At 37.0% G+C, this 22004-nt stretch overlaps 4 protein-coding genes and 2 long non-coding RNA genes across 6 annotated transcripts in view; 2 read left to right on the plus strand and 4 right to left on the minus strand.

Moving 5' to 3' along the window:
- The first annotated feature begins 998 nt into the window (after positions 1 to 998).
- LOC129744618 (enoyl-[acyl-carrier-protein] reductase, mitochondrial) lies at positions 999 to 2302 on the plus strand. The gene is made up of 2 exons (XM_055737235.1): positions 999 to 1329; positions 1386 to 2302. Exons 1-2 carry the CDS (start codon positions 1113 to 1115, stop codon positions 2240 to 2242), a joined length of 1074 nt encoding a protein of 357 aa, XP_055593210.1. The 5' UTR covers positions 999 to 1112; the 3' UTR covers positions 2243 to 2302.
- On the minus strand, positions 2205 to 5057 carry LOC129744617 (SET and MYND domain-containing protein 4). The gene is made up of 3 exons (XM_055737234.1): positions 4826 to 5057; positions 2735 to 4149; positions 2205 to 2679 (listed from the first exon to the last, which is right to left on the minus strand). The coding sequence occupies exons 2-3, from the start codon at positions 4147 to 4149 to the stop codon at positions 2316 to 2318; spliced, it is 1779 nt and encodes a 592-aa protein (XP_055593209.1). The 5' UTR covers positions 4826 to 5057; the 3' UTR covers positions 2205 to 2315.
- Positions 4655 to 22004, plus strand: part of LOC129744620 (protein OSCP1) — a 40015-nt gene continuing 22665 nt past the window's right edge. Inside the window, exon 1 of the mRNA XM_055737236.1 lies at positions 4655 to 4919. Coding sequence (XP_055593211.1) covers positions 4811 to 4919 — 109 coding nt within the window. The 5' untranslated portion in view covers positions 4655 to 4810. The remainder of the gene's footprint in view (positions 4920 to 22004) is intronic.
- LOC129744624 (uncharacterized) lies at positions 11117 to 12330 on the minus strand. Its single transcript, XR_008736961.1, has 2 exons — positions 12105 to 12330; positions 11117 to 12035 (listed from the first exon to the last, which is right to left on the minus strand). It is a non-coding gene; the product is annotated as an uncharacterized LOC129744624 (long non-coding RNA).
- LOC129744625 (uncharacterized) lies at positions 14681 to 16147 on the minus strand. Its single transcript, XR_008736962.1, has 4 exons — positions 15838 to 16147; positions 15699 to 15776; positions 15156 to 15639; positions 14681 to 14733 (listed from the first exon to the last, which is right to left on the minus strand). It is a non-coding gene; the product is annotated as an uncharacterized LOC129744625 (long non-coding RNA).
- LOC129744621 (U6 snRNA-associated Sm-like protein LSm8) lies at positions 19405 to 19926 on the minus strand. Its single transcript, XM_055737238.1, has one exon. It carries the CDS (start codon positions 19764 to 19766, stop codon positions 19479 to 19481), a length of 288 nt encoding a protein of 95 aa, XP_055593213.1. The 5' UTR covers positions 19767 to 19926; the 3' UTR covers positions 19405 to 19478.

Genomic DNA, 22004 nt, shown 5'->3' on the forward strand with positions numbered 1-22004 from the left:
TTATTACCGTGTATAGGTGTTAAAATTTTACACGGAAAATAAAAAAAAGGTAAAATTTACCTTTTTGCGAGGTGAATTTTTTCCACCCTCTTTCGAGGTAAATTTTACCTTTTTTTTCATTCACCTAGCAAAAAGGTAAATTTTACCTTTTTTCAATTCACCTAGCAAAAAGGTAGATTTTACCATTTTCTCATTCACCTAGCTAAATAGTAAATAATACCGTTTTCCCATTCACTGTTTGTTTGATTGGTTTCTTCAATAAAATTAATTTAAAAAAAACACAATTCATGAAAAAAATGGTATTTATTTCAAATAAATAGGGACTTTTACCTAATATTTATTTTTAAAATATATCACCGTGTTCTTTAAAAATTGTCGAGGCAAGTCCTTTGTTCGCCAAGCTTGTCAGGTCCGGCTTTTCCGGAATAATATCTGAAGGCTGACGGGAATACAAGACGAAGCTCTGTGGGCCGATCTGAAACAAAAGCAAAGTATTATGAAGAGAACCAGCACAACTAAATGAAATCTTAGAAAATACTTACCATTTTGTTCCGATTTTCACATAATGTGCACGAAGCAAAACTTGTTCCTAAACGGCAAAACAGCTTAACCTCAATAAACGGATTCGTCAAATAGTTACTTTTTTTCGAGATGATTTGTACCGTTTTGTTTAGCTCAATCCAGGTCAACTTCACCTCGCTACGAGGTAAGTTTTACCTTATTTGGATTTACCTTTCTTTCTAGGTGGATTATACTTTTTGATTCAGGTGAACTTCACCTCGCTACGAGGTAAAATTTACCTTTTTTGGATTCACCTTTTTTCTCGGTGAATTGTACCTTTTTTCATTCTTCGTTTCAGGTATATTTTACCTCGCTGTGAGGTGAGTTTTACCTCGAAAAGGTAGAAGTTACCTTTTTGGCTTTTGCGAGCGTTTACCTTTGCTGTCTCGGTAAATTTTACCTTTTTATTATTTTCCGTGTAGTACAAACTCCAAAAGTCGGGGAAATTCGGATGACATCCCTACTCAGTGGTTGATTTTCGTTTGAAAATATCAAAATACGCTATATAGTTAAATTATTAGAAATTTGTGCTACAGGGACAACAAAGTAAAATGTTTGCGCTGTTTCGAAGCAGTACGACCTTCAAGGGTTCTGTGGCCGGGCGCTGCATGAGTGTTGTTGCATCGCTGTTGAGATACAACGAATTTGGAGACCCGGCCAAAGTGCTAAGGATCGATCGTGAAACCGTAAATGATCCCAGCAACGGGGAAGTGCTGGTCAAAACGCTAGTTGCACCCATCAACCCGGCTGATATTAATACAATTCAAGGTAAGTATCCATAAGTTACGTTTATTATAATGATTATAAAAAATTTCCATTTTCAGGAAAATATCCAGTGAAACCTACATTTCCGGCAGTAGGAGGAAATGAATGCTTAGGTGAAGTGATAGCAGTCGGTGCTGGCGTAAATGGTTTGTGCGTTGGAGATCGGGTGATTCCTTGTACTACCGGTCTAGGAACTTGGCGTTCACATGCCTTACACATGAACAACAATCTTATGAAGGTTCCTCCGGGAATCGATATGGCTGCTGCCGCCACTATCACAGTCAATCCTTGTACGGCCTATCGCATGTTGAAAGATTTTGTGGCCCTGAAACCTGGGGACACTGTAATTCAGAACGGAGCTAATTCGGCTTGTGGTCAGGCGGTTATCCAACTTTGTCGCGCATGGGAAGTTAATTGCATCGGTATCGTTCGCAACAGGCCTCAAATAGATGAGTTGCGTAAATTCTTAACAGACCTGGGAGCTGCAGAGATTTTAACAGAAGAGGAGTTACGAATAACAAAAATCTTTAAGGAAGGGCAGTTCAGAAAACCAAAATTGGCCCTAAATTGCGTGGGAGGCAAAAATGCATTGGAAGTTTCGCGGCACCTGGACAACCATGGAATAATGGTTACATACGGCGGAATGTCCAGAGAACCGGTCAACGTTCCAACAGCTTCTTTAATTTTTAAAGATCTTCAGTTCCGCGGATTTTGGATGACCCGATGGAGCAAAAACAATGCCACAAATCCAAAACGAACAGAAATGTTCGAAGATCTTTTTGGATTAGTGGAAAAGCAGGGCCTTAAAGCTCCAACACACGAGACGGTTCCATTCACAGATTACGAAATGGCTGTCACAAATGCACTGAGCATCCAAGGTTTTGTAGGAAAGAAATATTTATTAACATTTGAATAAATTGCAGTTATAAAAATTAAAAAACAACAGATTGAATAAATGGATTCATTAGTAACAAAACATTGGTTTTTTCCTAAAACTCGCAAAGATCTTTGTATTTTAGTTTATGAGATTGTTTGGCGAATATAATATGGAAGCACCGAAGTAGAGCTTCTTGAACCGAGCTGATTAAAAATTGTGGATATTGGTCGTCATAATTGTTCAGAAATCGACAATATGTAGGCACTTTTTCACGGGCTGTTTCAAGGTCGTGGCGACTCAAGAGATCCAATTCTCTAGGGCTGATTGGTTGATCTGACAATTTGAGAATAATAAGTTGTGGTAGTTCATTGAATAAGGGATAATCTTTCTCGCAAGCTTCGCACTGACACTTGAAACAGTATTGTTGTTCTAGACCGGATTGGCGCTCCTTGAAAGTATCGAGGCAGTGATGAAATCTGAAATTAAGAAATGAATGAATATACAAAACTGAACAATATTATTTTTCCTTACCCGTAATTATCAAAAATTTGATCGCCTTTTTTAAGTGGTCGATTGAGGAAAGCCATATTTCTTCCATCGGGAAGTGTTATTCGTACCATGTTCGGTGAACAAGAGTGGTTGATCATGCTAAGTATCGGAAAAGCACCACAGCCTAAATTATCATGTGCATGGACGTCGGCAGTATTAGGCCGATAGTTTATGTACATCGTTGAATGCATGTTAACTGGCGACGTTTGGCTATGATGAAAAATAAGAACACGGACGAAATCTCTGTGAGATTCAGTTCCATCGCAAATATCTTTAAGCCATGTTTTGTTGAACAATGCATCGCTGAGAACTATTGCATAGATCGATCGCTGTAACAAATCGCTAGGAGTGCGTAGGTTTTTATTTGTCGCCAATGCATGAATTGTGCTATACCTTTCGCGAGCAGTTATTGTGTTCCAATCAAACTGAAATGGATTCAGTGTAGTCTCATCAATATTTTGAACATGCGATTTAAGTTCGTCAAAATTATTATCAAACGTACTGATTGCCGTCGTCGTTGTTCGGAAAGCCATAAATATAACCTTTGTAACCAAAGTTCGCGCTTCCTTCACGATAGGACATTCAATCCGATGATAAGCTTGATAAGCTTTATCTTTGCAGGCATTCGAACAAAACATTGTGACCGTGCAACCTTCACAAGGAATCAATCTTAGAAACAAATCTTCGTGACAAAAGTCACAGGTAGAATACTTGAGGTCCGTGAGTAGAATAGATGAGAATGGTTCTTCCATGATTAAAATGTCACCAGCCTTAACATCTCGATTTGTCACTAAATAACGTCCAAACTGTGGATCCTCCTTTAACTCTAAGCAACTCGAAATATGAGGTATTTTAGGATTAGACTTGTAACTCAACTTTGGCTGCTGTCGATCGTTAGCTTTCTTCACATTTGGCGTTTTGCTGGCTAATTTCAAACATTCAGCCATACGTTTTTCCAACTTCGGAATCAAATGCTTTGGATAGTTGTTTTCCATAGCTAGTCGAATGTTTAGCAAACAATCTTCGTATTCTCTCAGTTCAAAACAAACTGCAGATCGATTAGCATATGCGATGCCCATACTCTCTGAGCCCACTGGCGACACAGCTATACTTTGGTTGTAAAATTCACAAGCGTCCGTGTAACGTTTTATTCGTGGGTGGAAATATTGGTTGCCTTCTTTCCGGTGCGCTATTGCCAGGGTTTCGTCCTTGCAGTCATCTACATGCGGCATTAAATCTTTCAGCAAACCTGATTTCTCTAGCTCCCGACGGCAGAAAGTAATAATTTCGTAATCAGTCTGACATGCTTTCAGGTTTTTTTCGAAGGTTTCCTTCTGGCCATTTTTGACAATCATGACCCAAAGTTTTGCGTACAAATCATAGGCATCCAAAGACATCTGTGGAATGAAGATTTTCAAAATATATCGTCTCGTGAAAAGTAATTTCGTAAAATCTGTAGACACTTTAATTAAAGTCTGATAAATTATGAGTTGGTCAATATAATATTTAGGTATGTTCATGAAAAAGCACGTTAATATATTTTGATAGATTATGTTAAGAAACTTTCATAAGCTCAGTCGAGACAAAGTTCTAATGGATAGTACATACTCGAAGGTATTTGTACTATTCGTTGGTTACTGGAAAACTATTCAAAGGTGTACCTTTCCATTCGTTTCCGGCTTTGATAAAATTCATATACATTAATTCTTGAAACGGTGGATAGAAAGGAGTTTAGTTCAAACCGGCATGCAAGGATTATTTTTTAGTACAATTCGAAAGGAAGAAAGGAACTCAACAAAACGTCGACCGAGTGACCGAGCTGATAAGAAAATGTGGTAACAACGGTAACAACATATTGCCATGGTTCCCTTCGTCAACAACAAATGTTTTGGAAGGCTTATATCCTTTTTCATTCAGTTTTTTCACTACGTTGAGCTAGGGCAAAGTATTACCTAAACAATTTCTATCAGTTTACTCAAGTACAAAGATTTATCAAGAACTAGTATTTTCCGGTGAATATAAATTTGAACAAGCGGAAGCGGAAGCGTCTGGAGAACGATGACTATTACTAACCTTTTTATTGTACTAAATCTCGGGTCCGAAATGTTGTACGTAATCGATCAGCGACTGAAAGCTCAGGCAATTCCTTTGGATAAATCGGCACAAGGTAAGCCAATTTTATCGTCTTCGAAGAAGTAAAAAATCGGTGTCTTAGGTCAAATAAAACTTTCATTCACAGTTTTTCTATCTTTGCTATAAATATATGCATCAATTTTTGAAAATGTGCAGTTTATTTTTAAATTATTCACGCTTCTCGGATTACAATCATAAATTTAATTATGCTACCCCATGAAAAGCGTAATGGGGTTTTGATCCCAAATACTCAAACTTGAGAATGCCGCCACCATGTAAATAAGCTTAAATTAAGCGGCTTACAGCTAACGCTGATTGGCTATATTGAAACGTGAGTTTATACCAACCAGATACATACAGAGGTAATGATGAAAGATGATGCTTGTGAACTTTTGTCTTTCGAAGAAAAGCAAAATTCACCAATCAAACTCTTGAAATTAGGTAGGTTGTCGAGTAAATTGCGTACATGAAAACGGTACGCGACTTGACCGAAGGTCATTTGGAATATCGTCGTTCGAGGATAATGCTGTTTGTCATATAAAGCTCGTTTGGCAGAATAGTTATATCAGTTGTTTGACATTTTTTAAACATTGACTCTACCCTTAAAGTAATTTCTACTATTTTTGTAGAAAATAACTAAGTCCAATCTGTGCAGGTTCAACTTTAGAGTGGAAATCACCCAACACGCGAGCGCCGAGCACATGACTGACTTCGCCGAGGAATGGCTCACGAAAGGGGCGACGTTGATCGGCTCGCATGTGCGTGAAGCAGAGAGCTAGATTCGGGTTTAACTCCGACAACGACGATATTCACAGTGGTTTAGGCAGTGTGCGTGTGGCTACTAGTTTGGCCCCACACATCCTCCTTCTTCACTGATGAAAAAAAGAAAAAAAAAATTGAACGTGAAATGTTTCCAGGCGTTCAACGTTCCATCATTCTAGCAATCTTGACCCGCCATATCATTCTTGTTAGTAACCACAATTTTACAAATCAACGGAATTTGCAAAGGCTATTTGCTAAGCTCATGCAACTGAGTGAATCTAGCTAAGCGCTTACAGCTTAACAGTTCAAATCACGTGCTGGCTATTGGTGCTACCGACCGAGGGTGTTATCAACCTTTTTAAGCACATTGAAAATAAAAACCAACATCTGCATTTATTTTGGTTTTTCTAACAAAGTAGGGGAAACTTCTTTCAAATTCTAAACCGCTTCCTTGCTCATATTAAAGGTCGTCCAACCCAACTCAACTGTATTGATCTAATTACTTCTCTCACTTCTACTTTATTAAAAACTGTTAACACAATAGTTTAAGTTATTTGACGGCTACCAGCCAAGCTTAATTAAACAAATCAAAACAGTATCTTTTTTCGTTGACAATCCAAGCTCAATGGAACAGAACATGAATTATCAAACTTCATGTTATACGGAAGGTTTACTATCTGAGCGCAACTAATCGTGGTAAAGGTTGGCTGTTGTATCAAGCTTGCTCTTTATTCTTACACAAATTATCATAAAAATGACAGCTAATCGGAGTGAAATTCGAGTGAAGGCTATTGCTTTCTCTGTTGAACATATGGGAATTTGTATACCGCGATCTTCAATCTCAGCTCAACTGAACCATTGAGTTAACCGTCAAAGCTATAATTCAGCTTGCATGATTCGTGTTGGGCATCCTGCCTCAACATTTCATGACCCATGAAGGCCATTTTCAAAAACAGGCTGAAACAACATCATTTCAGCAGGTCTTCTTCAATAAGAAGTTTTCTTGTTGGTATTTTGTTTTTAGGAATTTCACATTTATAAAAAGTTCTAGCTTCAAAAAAAATTTAAAGTTTCTCTAGTTCCCCATCAACGTCTTCTGTCAGAGCCTCATTTGAACACCGACTGTTATCGATACGTTTCGATTTGAAGTTTCTGCGGAATCATGCTTCTTTAAATTCACAAGTATGCTTTTCTAACAAAATGAAACAGAGCATATCAAGGCTTTCCAACAATCAATTAAGAATAGAGTTGCCAAGCGCTTTTCCCAAATTCAGGAAGCTTTTGAAACAGAAATCCAACATGAAATTATCGAATTGATGGCCATTTTTTTTGTCTCTGCTCGAGAATTTTCGAAGCTCGGCTTTTACATTTACAATAAAAGGCATTTTTTCTACTATTCGGGTTAACTAAATCTTCTGGCTCGTCCAAAAACTTAAGTCGTTTGCAACATTTGTCTTCATATACTTATAGCTATAATTTCTTTCATTAGTTTGAGAATGAGCGTTAGCTTTCCCGCTGAAACGAAAGGGATGGATGAAGCTACTTTTTCACTCAGAAAGAAAAATCCACAATAAATGTCACAAGTTTGTTGGAATTTTATCTGCATTCGTGCTCATGCAAAACACCCAACCTCAACAGCGATTCGCCATTGTCAATTGAGCCATGCACGGATGTAACCAGTACCTAACCTTCCAACTGGCACCATATGGGTATTTGCGTTTTTTCCCATTTAGGCATTTAATAATGCCTATTCATTTCCATTTGTTTAAAAGTCAACAGGACATAAACATATATTTTAATAACTGAAGATTCACATAATAGCTGTACCTGTCTCGCTCAACGTTAAGTTGTTAATTTGCAGACTGAACTTAAGAAAATCCTTACATGAGGCAGCCTGTGAAAATATGACGCAACACGACAACAGCATTGCATAAAAACATTAACATCACCGTTCGTCAAAAAGCATCAATATCATTCGGCCGATCGTGTGTTTGAAACATTGCGTCATCAGCGTTACCACACTCAGAGGAAATCTTATTATAAATTTCATAAGATACATCTTATGAACCACTTTTTTGCGTCCAAACTAATTTTTCATAAGAGTCTTATGAAATTCTTTCAATTTTCATACGATGTTCTTATGAAAAATAGAAGAAACGGCATTGTGAAAAAATGATGAACACATTCATTCATAGCATCAGTTTTTTTCATCATCTAACAGTACGAAGCAATCGCCAGCTCATAGTTATTATAGTTTTCCTTCAATGTTAAATGTTATTGTTATCTCCGGAATGGTAAGTTCGATTTGATGTTTTTGGTGTGAACGTTGAATATATTAGTAAACTATAATACTTTATTTGTTTACTTTTCAGCAAGCTGATCGGCAAAAAACGAAAGGTCGAGGATTAAGATGCGGCAAAAAAAAAACTTTGATGGAGCCGTCTGTTGATGCGCTGCTGATGGTGACAGTGAAGGATTTAATTTTAAACGAATTTGGCAAACAATAAAGTGAATGTTTTCAGCATGAAATATCGAGAATTTTTCTTATTAGAAAGTGATTTACTGTTTTTATAAGAATCTCTTATGAAAAGCAACAACCTCTCATTGAAGTAGGCGTTCATCTTCAGAATTCATTCGCGTCATAAGACAATCTTATGAATTTCATTAATTTTTCTTATGGCGCCACTTCATAAGAGAATCTTATGGCATACATAATAGTATTTTTCTGAGTGCACACTCAGAAAAATACTATTATGTATGCCATAAGATTCTCTTATGAAGTGGCGCCATAAGAAAAATTAATGAAATTTATAAGATTGTCTTATGACGCGAATGAATTCTGAAGATGAACGCCTACTTCAATGAGAGGTTGTTGCTTTTCATAAGAGATTCTTATGGAAACAGTAAATCACTTTCTAATAAGAAAAATTCTCGATATTTCATGCTGAAAACATTCACTTTATTGTTTGCCAAATTCGTTTGAAATTAAATCCTTCATGGTCACCATCAGCAGCGCATCAACAGTCGGCTCCATCAAGGTTTTTTTTGCCGCATCTTAAACTTCGACCTTTCGTTTTTTGCCGATCAGCTTGCTGAAAAGTAAACATATAATGTATTTTAGTTTACTAATATATTCAACGTTCACACCAAAAACATCAAATCGAACTTACCATTCCGATAACAATAACATTTAACATTGAAGGAAAACTATAATTACTATGAACTGGCGATTGCTTCGTACTGTTAGATGATAAAAAAAACTGATGCTATGAATGAATGTGTTCATCATTTTTTCACAATGCCGTTTCTTCTATTTTTTATAAGAACATCGTATGAAAATTGAAAGAATTTCATAAGACTCTTATGAAAAATTAGTTTGGACGCAAAAAAGTGGTTCATAAGATGTATCTTATGAAATTTATAATAAGATTTCCTCTGAGTGCAGGTTTAACACTATGGTTTGACATGTCGCACAAATAGCAGCCCTCAGTAATGAGCAGCGTAGTCCAAATGAGTGCACTACGCATTATTAAAAGGTCACCATAGTTCAGCGTAAGTATCTGGAATGAAAATTTTTGTTACAGATTTCAATACAGATTTTTGAGATTTTATACAGATTAAAAAGATTTTTTGGCTCGAAAATACAGATTTAAATGTGACAACGCTGGCGTCATGTTCGATTGCAAAACTGGTGGGAGTCAGACGGAGAGATTGAAAGAAATTACTCCGACAAGATCTTTCGTGTTGCCGATGAACGGGGTTTGCATGTGTGCGTAGTAGAAAAGGACGAAAGCGATGACTGCAGTGCTGCCTCATTTATCTGTACTGCAACCAAAAAACATTTGTTTTCAATCCGTCCTTTTTTCATAAAAAATCTATACCGACGATAAATTTAGTACAATCGTCGGAGAGTCGGTTATTTTCACAACTCCAATGTTTGAAATTGAAACAGTTTCTAATACTTTAACCAATTGTAACTTTTTCAATCACTATAAATATTTCAAAAACAACAAAAAATCTGTCATCTGTACGAGCAGATTCTGTAGCAAAAACTAGCTCAAAAATCTGCGCTTTTCTAAATAAATCTGTACGTGTGGTAACCCTGTTATACTTTTGACCGTTTCGCACGAGGCATGTACGAGCGCTGAATCAGCAGAGCGAGCGAAGCAAGCGAAGAACTGTATTAGTATTCGTGTAAAATTATTGCAACCGAACCCAAAGCGCAGTGTATCAATCCGAATAGGGCCGGTGCAGGGTTGCAGGGTTTAGAAATTCAAAAATCTTTAGTAAAATCTATATCGCACATTTGGATGCGAAATGCTTCAAAAAAGGGAAAAATTACTTGATAAACACCTCAAAACATGTATGTTAAATCAAATCTGATTAAGGAAGTCTTTTAATTCATACTCTTCATACTTTTTTTTGAGAACATCTAACACTTGCTTCCGTGTGTTTTGGCCAACGATTTGCCTTTGAGAATTGCTGTCTTTTTATTCATTACATTTAAACCATAGTTCGTTTTTTTTCAGGCCAACTTCATGGCAAATTGCTACACGATATATTAGGCTTTTTTGTATATTATTAATATCGCGTCAATGTTCATCCAATTTTTTTAAATTTTAATCCGTTTGACATGAATAGCAATATTCAATGTACTGCTTAATGGCGTTAAACCCCCCTTTTTTCATTGTAAAAACAACTTCATCTGGATCATCCATTCTGAGAAAAATGTTAACTTTTATTTCCACTCACACACAAATGAAACCATTTCCGTAATGCGTTTTTGGTTTTGTAAGAAAGCCTTGGTTCTAGATCGTATGCTTTAGCAATTCATGGAATCTATTTAAGTATATTTCTGGTAATCATTATAATATTTGCCTTTTTTTTTGGATTTAATTTTTTCTGTAATTCTAATTTAAATGAATCCAATTGCCGTATTTGCGTTGGAGATAACTTAGCAAAATGATTTTTCAGCATCGGTGATCACAATTGAAAAGTATTCTTATTTTTTTTTAAATAAAGTTTTCTTTTCATCGTTTAATCTTTTCTGACATCCCCCATTCATCCTCGTACCGACAAAGTCATTTAATTTCTTGACGGATAAATGTGTTAATCTGTTCCCGCATGGAGCAGTATCATACAATAACGATTTCCATTATCTTCTTCCTAAGACACACGAAAGATTAGATTTATAGTTTTGGATTATTGATGTACGATTAAGGTAGTCTTTTTTCCATGAAATGGAATCGTTTGGGCGCACTTTACGATACAGCGAACGGGTCGTTAAGTAGAGTAACCATTCATTTTTTTTGCTTTTTTCTTTATTCAAATTGTAGCTAAACGATAGATGTTATCGTTATTTAATCTTCAATTTCACGTTTTCTGACGCTACAGCTGATCTTCTCAAGATCTTTTTACAATTAAAAGTAATTAAAGGTACCTTCTTTCCAAAAATAAAAAGGCAGAGCATTCATGTAGAGATAATATTGTTTATTGAACTATTGTTTCAATTTTAATTTGTTTACAGAAAATGTATACAATAAATTATAAATTTTAGAATTAAAAAAACCTGAATTGAAAAAAAATATCGTCATTAATTCAGATCCTTAGTGAATAACTAAAATCTTCCAGCAGCTTGTCTAAAATTGATAAATTTTATAGTGATTCTTCAGCTTGCTTTTCTGAGACTCATCGGAGTACTATTCCCACCCGGAATGCCCAGAATAGTCAAGGCAGCATTCGAGCAGAGAAAGCTACTGAATTTTCAAAACTACAATACAGTTTCGGATCCTATAGAAACAGTTCCAGTAAATAATGCCAAGGTAGTATTCCCGCTGTATCGATGGAATGGTTTTCGGCTCCTGTTGTCAATTGCCCAACTTCTCGATTCAGTTGGAAGTAGATTTCTTGCTGCGTTTGATGACTATTGTACACTCCTAGCAGTGGTTTCGCTTCGTTCATCGGCGTTTGTTATGGAGTATCCAGAGTTTTAAATAAATCTGAAATTAAAATAAATCCATTATTAAGAATTTCTTTTTGCAAAAACAAAAAAAAACAATATTCTCACTTCATTACTGATGGTCGCTGTTTCGTCGTGTTCGATTCTACCAGATGACCCAGAATGTTGAACATTCTCCATCCGCCAGAGATCTACTGTTGCTGCTGTTGATGATGCCATGGTGATAGTGGTGCACCTGGTGACATTATGAATCGATTGATGGTGGGAAGCTTAAATATTGTTGTTAGGCAATATTTGCATGTTCCGCCTTCAGCTGTCTGTTCTTCCTTTGGGCATTCCATCAACGGTTTTTAGTCCCGATCCAAGTCAAGAATGCTTTCATTTTGAACCGCCATTACCATTCGAATCACCAATCTAGGTTTACTCTCTCTGCAAAATATTAGATCGAAATTTTAATTAATATACATAAATTAAAATATTATGAAAACGAATCTTTACCTAGAATTTCCGTATCACGATTCCTCGTTTAGAAGTCGCATAAAAGAAATTATTCTCGAGAAACTTAACAATAAAAATTTTCCTTCAACCAAGGCAAGTGTGAATGCTCCCAGTAAAGTTTACTGGCTTCCTGACCACTGGCTCCAACCGATGGGCAAATTTTACTGGGCTTTGGCAGTGGTTCTGCAGAAACCTTTGGCATTGGGTTCACGATCAATTGTGCTCTTACTTAGCAGTTCAAGAATGCCCGAATAGAAAAATACTGTTACCAAACAGTTACTACAATAGTTATACAATCATTTGGAACAGCGTAAAAAAACTTTTAAAAAACATTAACTGACATCGTAAAAAACATTCCACTTAATGTGAAGTCCAAAACGACGGTCTGTTGAATATGGCGTTAAGTTATGTTACTGTTTAAAACTGTTAAAACGATTGTATGGAGGAACTGTTCTCCAAACAATTGAGCTAACGTCCAAAAACCGCTCGTGGAAAACGTATTTTGGTCATCAAACTGTTTTCACTACAGTTATTCTTAGAGTTCTCTTATAACTGAACACTGGCTGTAAAAGTTCTGAAACGATTTGACAAAACGTACCTTCCGAAGGTATGCCTACGCTTATTGGAATCATACGTGAATGTGGCACGCACACATGTGCAAATTTTAATACAGGGTTTTCGGATCTTTTGATGAAAATATTTTGGTTTGAATTTAATTATTTATTAAATATTTATACATTTAGTTCACTTACAAAATCATCCATCAAGAATTGGATATCAGAGTTGTTGTCAGGGATCGACAACAACGTTCCATCCGGCCACATGCACAGCGAATGGGTGCTTTCATTATTTCGGCGCTACCGGAATCCTTCCTTCCTTTCCTCTACCAGGAAGAGGTATTTCCGAAACACGGGCGGGACGTTGACGTAGCTGCTGGTCAATAAATCCATCCATCGTTCGATGTTCCTTCCAGCGTAGTTATGTTCCTCCCAGCATAACATTGCTCCTCCAGCTCCAGTTGCTAAAATAAAGGAAACCTTCTTCGTACATTCGAATAAATTCTAATGTTAATGAAATTTACCTTTTGCGCTGATGTCCCCCAGTGGGTCCTAAAAGTCTGTCCGTCCGCCGGACCACAATCGTAGAGGAATTGTTGCTGCTGGAACTTAAGAAGGTTGAACGAGTTGAAGTTGAACGCGAAAAACGAAACATCTTGTTTTTTTTCGTATTCTTCTTCTATTTCAGTTGACAGCACTCGGCAGTGATGCCAACTAGACTAAATTTTCAAAATTGTACCATTATAAGATTAAAATGTGAAAATTAAAAAAGATTTATTGGCTTAGATCGAATGCTTTTAGACCTACTTACTGACTTAATGACTTTAAGAAATTTTTAATGATTGACATGGTTAAATGAAAGGTTGGTTTAGACAACTATAAGAAAAATAAAAAAAAAATATCTAAAGATTCTGCAATTTTTCTAATGAAAGACCTCAAATTCAGATGAATTGGAGCAGTTCGTCATGAACTTGAAATCTGTCGGGTACCGAATTCAGTTATAAGAGAAAACACATCTTACCTGTCGGCCACTTATGGGATTCGAACCCAAAACTTTTCTTGCCGATACCGGGAATCGAGCCCAGTACGCCTGGCATACCAAAACCAGACTCGCGCCAGCCTATCCACTAGACCACATCGGCGCTACACGCATCACGTGCACTATATGTCATCGGCCTAAATCAAGAGCTGAAATTTGTTAAGTATAATGATAGTAGAAAAAATTAAATTATTTCCATAATTGTGTACTGAGTTTGTACAAAACCAATTGGCATCTCTGACCGGGCATTTCGTTGATTTTGACGAGCGGGTACAGGGATGCCAGGTGTTGAGGATAAAAAATCTGGGCAATTTTGAAAAAAAGTCTGGGAGTGTCTGTGCATAAAGATGATCACAGATTTGACACTAAACAAGAAATTGCGGGGGGGGGGGGGGGGTGTTTTGCTGTGCGTTATTTTCAAGTTGAGAACTATACAACAAACACTGTTTCCTGCCACGTACCATGCCGATCTTGTGTTTAATGATAATTGGTCAAATACCAATGGATACAAGCGAGATTTCAGTCTAATCTGGCACTTACGGATCAAATTCGATACACGAATATTGATTTCATCACTCAATTTTGAAAGTCTGTAAAATCTGGGCACTCTCAGCTAAAATCTGGGCAAAATCTGTGTCTGACCAATATCTGGAAGAAGGGTCAAAAGTCTTGGTTTTACAGACAAATCTGGGCACCTGGCAACCCAGAGCGGGTATGACAAGTATGACACAAGGGATGGACGGTTTGTTTTACGGTTAGAGTTCAGTTTTACGTTTAAAGAAAAATTAAAGGAAATCGTTCAAATCATTCTATCACCTTTTCAGATACCATCGCACGTGTTCACATGAACGTTCATATTTCGTTGTTATCGTTGGCGAAGTAAAGTTTAGAAGAACAGCTACGTTTACAGATACAATCACTATTTCTGAAACCGTAGATGTATCGTAGAGACTGTTTGAGATATGGTTTTTTAGTATGCGGGTGTTCACCACCTTCCTGTTGTTTCTGCTTTTAGCCAGTGGGATAGTTATTTCTGTAAAAAAAATAAATCGTCTAAATCACTATCCTCAGAAAATATATTTGCTCCTAGTTGTCAGAATTATTCTTAGCTTTCTGTAAATTAGAATTAAAACTAATGCCATATTCGTTTTCATCCTGGTGGTGCACCGGTCACCGGTAGTGCACCAAGTGCTGTCAAAGCGTTTTTTTTTTATATGAAGATGACAGCAGTTGGTGCACAACCATCTTTCCACCAGATGAAAACGAATATGGCATAACAATATATTTCTGAAAATTGAAATAAAATTAAAGGAAGTTTAAAGTTTTAAAGAAATTAATTAATTAACTAACACTAAATTTTAGTGTTTATAATTTAAATGAATCAATTTCTTAAAATTTTCAAATTAAGGTAAACAAGCAACAAGGTAAGCAAAACATGACTATAATTGAACTTACCTGGAAAAAGATTCTTCCGTTCCTGAATTTCTGCAAGTGGCTCACACGGTTCCGAATCACTTGTCCGGGAATCCGTTGACAATGATGGCAGTTGAAGACGTGCCTGCAGAGCTTTCTGTTTTTGAGCGATTTCAACCGCAGAATTTTTCGTCGTTTCCGCTGGCCCGTTCGACAGCGTGCCGGAAGTGTTGGTATTCATTTTGGCACTGGCACTTTTTTTTGCCGGAGCTTATTTTACAATTGGAAGAAACTGGTGCCGTTTGGTTCGGGACACGAAATCACAGCAAAAAAGTACACATTCTATTTGTGTTCTGTTATGATTTGTTTCGGCGAACACTTGAGACTCCAGCATATCGTCCCTGACCACTTGTGACCGCTGTGCCCAGTCTGTTGCCGAGTGCTCTTGTGCCGTGGGAGAAGAAAAATTAATGGCGGTACGGTCGGTAGCGGCTGGTGTCTGGTGGTCGCAATCGTGGCTGAGGAACTTGAAGAAACGAAGGATAAAAAAAATGAAAATTTTCACTAAACAAGTTTTTTTCTTACCTAGGCCGGACGTATTTTTTGACTTCCTCCTCGACGATTTCACCGCTACCAGAAGATGTATATGTTTCCGAACGTTTCCTGGAAAATCAAATAGGTCGTCGTTTTAATAGAAATTTAACTGGACTAGAATCGTCCTTACCGAGATTTCGGCTGAAAATATCTGCCATTTTTACATGCGAGCTTCTGCTCACTTCAACCACACGCTCGCCATTTTTTATTTTTGCTTCGTTGAGTGAAGACACACGCCACACTCAGTTGCATCACGAGTTTGGATTTCAGGATTATTACGTGTATCTTACAAAAATATTTTTTTATCATTTCTAGCAAAGACGCATGAAAAGTTGAAAAATTAGCTAAAAACTTGAAGATTTAAGAACGATTACTCGAATAGTAACTATTCATATAATCAGAACAGAATAATATCAACGATTTAGTGTATGATATTTGATTATGCGGGTTGCCTACTTAATGATATCAGCTTAAGTGCACATGTTTCCAATTGTTCTTCTTATTATTTATTTTTCTTCAAATTTTGACAGCTTCTTCATGGATAACGAAAGTGAACTCCCATCACATCTATCCGTTTGTTTTCAAATCGGACTTGTCGCAAGTATTTGCCAGTCAATTTAACACGATAGTTTGTTTTTCTATAATTTTGCTTGGATCATATATTCCCTAATATTCTTTTTATTTTGAAATATCAGTCAAATCGGGTTATCACCACCCTTTGTTATTGAATCGAATAGCGGACTCTTTATGCTTTTCTGGTATCTTAGCATTGTTCTTATTTGACACTCAAATAAAAATCTAGAACGCTTTTTCCACGAAACGGACTATGTAAGCTTCTATCAGCATTGCTTACTTAAACCCAGTTCCAACACTCCCTATTTTGAGTTTTTTTATTTTTATTTGGAGCAGACATTCAAATTTAATTTATTTCCAAACTGTTCTTCCAAAGGCGGACCCTCATCACACTTTTCAAATTTCGAAAGCAGGCTCTTAACGCGCTTTGTTTCTTAAATATAAGAAGCGAGATCTTAACGATTTTGTTTTTCTTTTAAACACAATTCCTTTTTTGTGTATAGAATTCCTTCTTTTCAAAGTGGACTCCAAACACGGTATTTCTAAACTGGATACTTAACGTGCTTTTTCTTTAATATATTTTCCTCCCAAGCAACTTCGCTTGTCATTTTAGAATTGGACATTTTCTATTTTATCTGACTCCATAAACTGACACTAAAAGCCCTTTTATAACTTCAAAAGCGGACTCACAACGAGCTTTCTTTTCAATTTATTTCAATTTCAAAAGCAAACTCTCAACGCGCTTTTTTTTGTTTTGAAACTCCAGACGCGGACTCCCAACGCGCATCTTTTTTTTATTTCTAAAAGCGGACTCTGAACGCACTTTGATTTGAAATTCCAGAAGTGGACTCTCAACGCACTTCTTCTTTTTCGGCGGACTCCCAACGCGTCATTTCCAAATTTCAGAAACGGACTCTCAGCGCGCTCTTTTGGAATTGCAGAAACGGACTCTCTACGCGCTTCGCCTTTTAATTTGATGGCGGACTCTCAACGCGCCTTTTCAAAATTTCATAAGCGGACTCTCAGCGCGCTTTTCCTTTGAATTTTCAAAGCGGACTCTCAGCGCGCTTCCTTTTAAAGTCTTGCTTTCACTTTTCTCGACTCACTTTTTTATACTTACGTTTACATCACTTAACGCTTCTTCTGGCACCACTTACACTCCTCGCGTGCAGGGCGATTTCCAAATATTTCTTTCCGTTTACTTTCTTTTCTTCACCGGTTCAGAAAACTCAAACCGGCAAGCCTGACACAGTCGCCATTGTGCAGGTTCAACTTTCGAGTGGAAATCACCCAACACGCGAGCGCCGAGCACATGACTGACTTCGCCGAGGAATGGCTCACGAAAGGGGCGACGTTGATCGGCTCGCATGTGCGTGAAGCAGAGAGCTAGATTCGGGTTTAACTCCGACAACGACGATATTCACAGTGGTTTAGGCAGTGTGCGTGTGGCTACTAGTTTGGCCCCACACACAATCCAGAATAAAATCATGGATGGAAATCCCGCGGAAACAAGTCAGGGATTATTTTTATTGATTATGTACATCAAGTCGCATCTCGAAAGCATTCATATGCATATTAGTATCTTTAACAGCTAAATGTAATAGCTGTAATCATAGCTGAGTACTAAATGATAAGTTTATCTCAGAATAAAGAGAAACTCTGATATAGAGCGTTTTCGTTTATTTTCCACTGGCACGGGGGCACACTTTTACCACTGATTTTACCTCATAAACAAATAAAGCCGTAACCCGGGACGGCGCAGATAATGGCCCTTATTCTGCGCCGCGCGTGACGTGATGATTGTCACCTCACCTCGGAGTCACCGTGAGATTTGTCACCTTATTCTTGTAGTCGATATGGGTAAAGTGACAGAGGTTCATTCTAGGTGAGTGGCCGAATGAACACATCTGTCAAAATGGTAGAATTTAGCTGGTGCTGTTTTGATTTTGCTTTCGCTTCGGATTTTCCGAATTAGTTTTTTGTGTAATGGTTTAGAATTTCGATTCGAAAATGGCCATCATCGGATGGTACGGTTACAGCAAGCTGCTTGAAGATGATAAACGGACGATTTGTGCGACGTAAGTAGAAATTTCGCTCATCAAAGCTGGGTTCGGATTTGGGTATTATTGCCGAAAAAACAAAATCAGATGCCGACGGCTCCGAATGGTGCCGGTTTATATATTTTCCCCAACCAAGGTTACCACCGTGGCATGCCGGAAATTATCGATCCGAACAGTTAGTTGATTGTGGCGTACTGATTCTTTACTAATGGATTTTATTGTTATTTTTTAGATTTGGAAAAGTGGTCGCAATCTTAGAACTGGACAAAAACTTACGACATGACTGCGTCATCTTCGAGACTGCGCCCAAGAATCCAAGAACGGAAATTTGCCGGAAAACACATTCACATTTTGCAAAACATTTCAATAAATAAAAAAAATCATACATATTCAAAACTATCATTCTTTATCATTTGATTAACTATTTAGAGCCTTTCATTTCCGTGTACATAAATTTTCTGTTAAATTTCTTTTTTGTCACCACCTGAAAAGGTACCGACAATCCTCATCGATTGCCGAATTAGTTCAGCGAATCTAGATTTGTTCGTGAAAATTGTTTTTAAAATGGTCATACATTAATGTTGTTGAACTTTTAGAGCCAAATTATTCCCTGTTTCATAAATTTTTCATTGAATTTCGATCTCGTCGCGACCTGAAAAGGTACCGACAATTGTCACCTAAAATCGTCACCCGAATGCGACGATTCTCACCCACGGTGACTACGAGAATAGGGTAAGAACTCACAAAGTTCATCCGAAGTGACGTTCCTCACCTAAACCGACTGCTGGAATAGAGTGACTTGGGTGACTCTACTATCGTCACGTCACTCGAGGCGCAGAATAAAGGCCAATGTATGTGCATCGTGTGCGAGGATTTTTTTTTGTTTATGAAGTTTGCTACTGCCTCCGTGCCAGTCGAAAATGAACGAAAACACTATAATCGCATTCAAAAGCAAATTTAACGAAAAGTTTGTATGTACATGCTTGCACGTGCTTTGCAGCATGGATTTGTTCCATTCTAAATCTTGATCGAACAATTTCGGAATTTAGTGAAAAAACAAGAAAAACATCTTTATTACAACTTTATTTAAAAATAAATTTAGTTAAGGGAACCTTCCAAAAGGTTTGGTTGTTAAAAACTAATGTGTAACCGGATCCAACGGCAGCCCATGGATGGTTGAAAAATCTAGCTTACTATCTATACTCTCGTCTAGCTGGCCAACAACGGCTACATTATCTCCACGAATGATATGAAGTCCAAGAACGACTTGCTCGATCCCAGCGGTCATCGAATAAACTCTTTCGTGCGATTCGTCCAAGATGAGATTAATCGTTTGATCGAAGCCCTTCAGCGTGCCGACAAAGTTGCGTCCGTCGGCCGTGATTATTGACACTGTGCTATTTACGTAAGACTCTAATCCCGACATCGTTTTTAGCGAAATGAAATGCGCATATGTTCGAAAGATAGATTTCAATCAGAATTATACTATTTTGCGGGTTTAATTGACCGCGATATTTTTGCAAAACGAAATTCTGTTTTCCGGTAAACAAACAATTCTTGCACGCCTAATATAAATAACTTGCAAAGTGGGTTTTTCATGCTGCAACAAACGTCATTTCATACACATCAAATTTTTAATGCTCAAATAATGTGTAATAGTTAAATTAATTGTCCCGCTCGACAAAAATACAGGTTCTCTGTTTGATTTTCAAAGGCTCAAAAAAAATCTCTGTGTTCACAGGTTCACTCGTTCTAACATAATCTCCAAAAACCTTAAGCAAGAACACTAAAGCCAGTTTAATGGCGTATTTATTTTCACCCGAATCAAAGGACGAAAGACAACAGACGAATGAGACAAATTTCCCCTCCAAACGACGAATGTTTTTAGACGTATGAACCTTATGAACGATTTATATTGGAAAATCTCGTATGTTTCGTAAATGTCTCATCCGGGTTCTAGCGATCTTAAATCGATACTAAGGGCTGTCCCAACGGTAGGTGCAAAACACGGTTTTCGACCACGCTAAAACATTTCGGCTGGCACCGGTGTCGTAAATTGCTGTTTTAGCACAGTTATCGATTTCAAAATTCCCAACAGTTATACGCCTTTGTTCCAAATTCAAGCAAATTTGGAACAGGATTTCAAAATATACGACAGACCGATTTAGACGTTTGGAGCTCACGGTGAGAAAATTTTAGCCAATGAAGATTATTTTCACACATGTTTGGGTAGCATTGGGTGTAATAATTGTTTCTTTTTGAGAAGTTATTTGAATGTTTTTTCTCGCCAAAATCGGTCAATACGTAACACAAATTGAGAAAACATGTTAACAAAAACCATGTATCATGTATAAATAATTTATGTCAAACTATTCTTGACTTCATATTTCAATAAATAGCTTTTAGCCTCAACGAATTAGTGAGCCCAGTCAGCGTTTCTCGAGTTCAAACGTTATATGAACTTTCATTTTCAATAACAGAAACATTCTAATGAAATTAATGCAAAACAACAATAAACTTTAAAAAAAATTAAAAAATTTGAATATCCGTGTAATGACCGGTTTTTGTCAAAAGTTGTTAACAATATTTATAATCCATAATATTTCACCATTTTAATATAAAAACCATGAAATATGATATATTGTTCGATAACATTGACTAAACTGACATGATTCTTAGAAAAAATTCCTTTCAATTTCTGGCTAAAAAGCCGTCTGCTACATTACAAACTACTGATAATTATGAAAATTCTACTTAAGAATACATAAAAGGAGCATGTTTGTCAATCTGTTTAGTTTGCCCAAACAAAAGCACAAATATGTTTAATGAATTTTTACCTATAAAAAAGAACTGGTAAACTAAATTAATATTTGGAATCAACACCCCAAAATGAGTCAATTTTTAAAAGAAAAAGGTTTTTTTTTGTTTCAATTAAGCTTTTTTTCTCGCTGCGTATAGGCATTTTGGCTTTTTAAGCTTCGTTCAATCATAGATAAAAATCGGTTTCAACTGGTTTCTGCCAACTGGTAGTTGTTCAATGAGCCAAAGTTTTGGTCGAAACTAGTCAGGTCGTTGTCAATGAAGCAAGCTGAAACTAGTCAAAATAGTCAAAATAGACAAAGCTCGACATGGGGGTTCGTTACGGCCTGGAAGAAATCGGTCGAAGTCAATTGGAAAAAGAAAGGTATTCAATCGTCAATCCATTTCTACTTGTTCCAAACAAACTTTATTAAAAAGACTTTAAGTTAATGAAACCCTGATACAATTAAGACGGTGTGAAACTCAAAACTTAGCAATTTTTCAATTAAAATGAGTTTTTTCTTTTCAATTATTGAGTGTCTGCAATAAAAGTGTACCTGTTTTAAATTTGCTATCACACCGGTGGGGAGCGCGTGTTTTAGCCGATTCCAAAATTTAAAATTTTGCTAAAACTGGTATACCTAAAACCAATATTTAGACCTGAACCGTTGCAGGTGCTCTAAAGGCTTTCGAATGCCCTAAAATAATGCAGCAAAGAAAAGCCGACCAGCAGCAGCAAAAAATAAATAGCAGTCAGCTGATCGGCAACAGAAAGCTGATCAGCAGCAGTGAGCTGGTTTGACCGATGTCGCACCCGATTCACACTTTTCATTATGCATTTACTAATGGCGTATTTTAATTTTTT

The sequence above is a fragment of the Uranotaenia lowii genome, chromosome 2 (assembly GCF_029784155.1).
Source record: "Uranotaenia lowii strain MFRU-FL chromosome 2, ASM2978415v1, whole genome shotgun sequence".
Lineage (NCBI taxonomy): Eukaryota > Metazoa > Arthropoda > Insecta > Diptera > Culicidae > Uranotaenia > Uranotaenia lowii.

Coding starts and splice junctions, on each gene's coding strand:
- LOC129744618 (XM_055737235.1), top strand. CDS start 1,113: ATGTTTGCGCTGTTTCGAAGCAGTACGACCTTCAAGGGTTCTGTGGCC. Junction 1,330..1,385: donor TGATATTAATACAATTCAAG/GTAAGTATCCAT, acceptor TTCCATTTTCAG/GAAAATATCCAGTGAAACCT.
- LOC129744617 (XM_055737234.1), bottom strand. CDS start 4,149: ATGTCTTTGGATGCCTATGATTTGTACGCAAAACTTTGGGTCATGATT. Junction 2,680..2,734: donor CAAATTTTTGATAATTACGG/GTAAGGAAAAAT, acceptor TCTTAATTTCAG/ATTTCATCACTGCCTCGATA.
- LOC129744621 (XM_055737238.1), bottom strand. CDS start 19,766: ATGTCGGGATTAGAGTCTTACGTAAATAGCACAGTGTCAATAATCACG.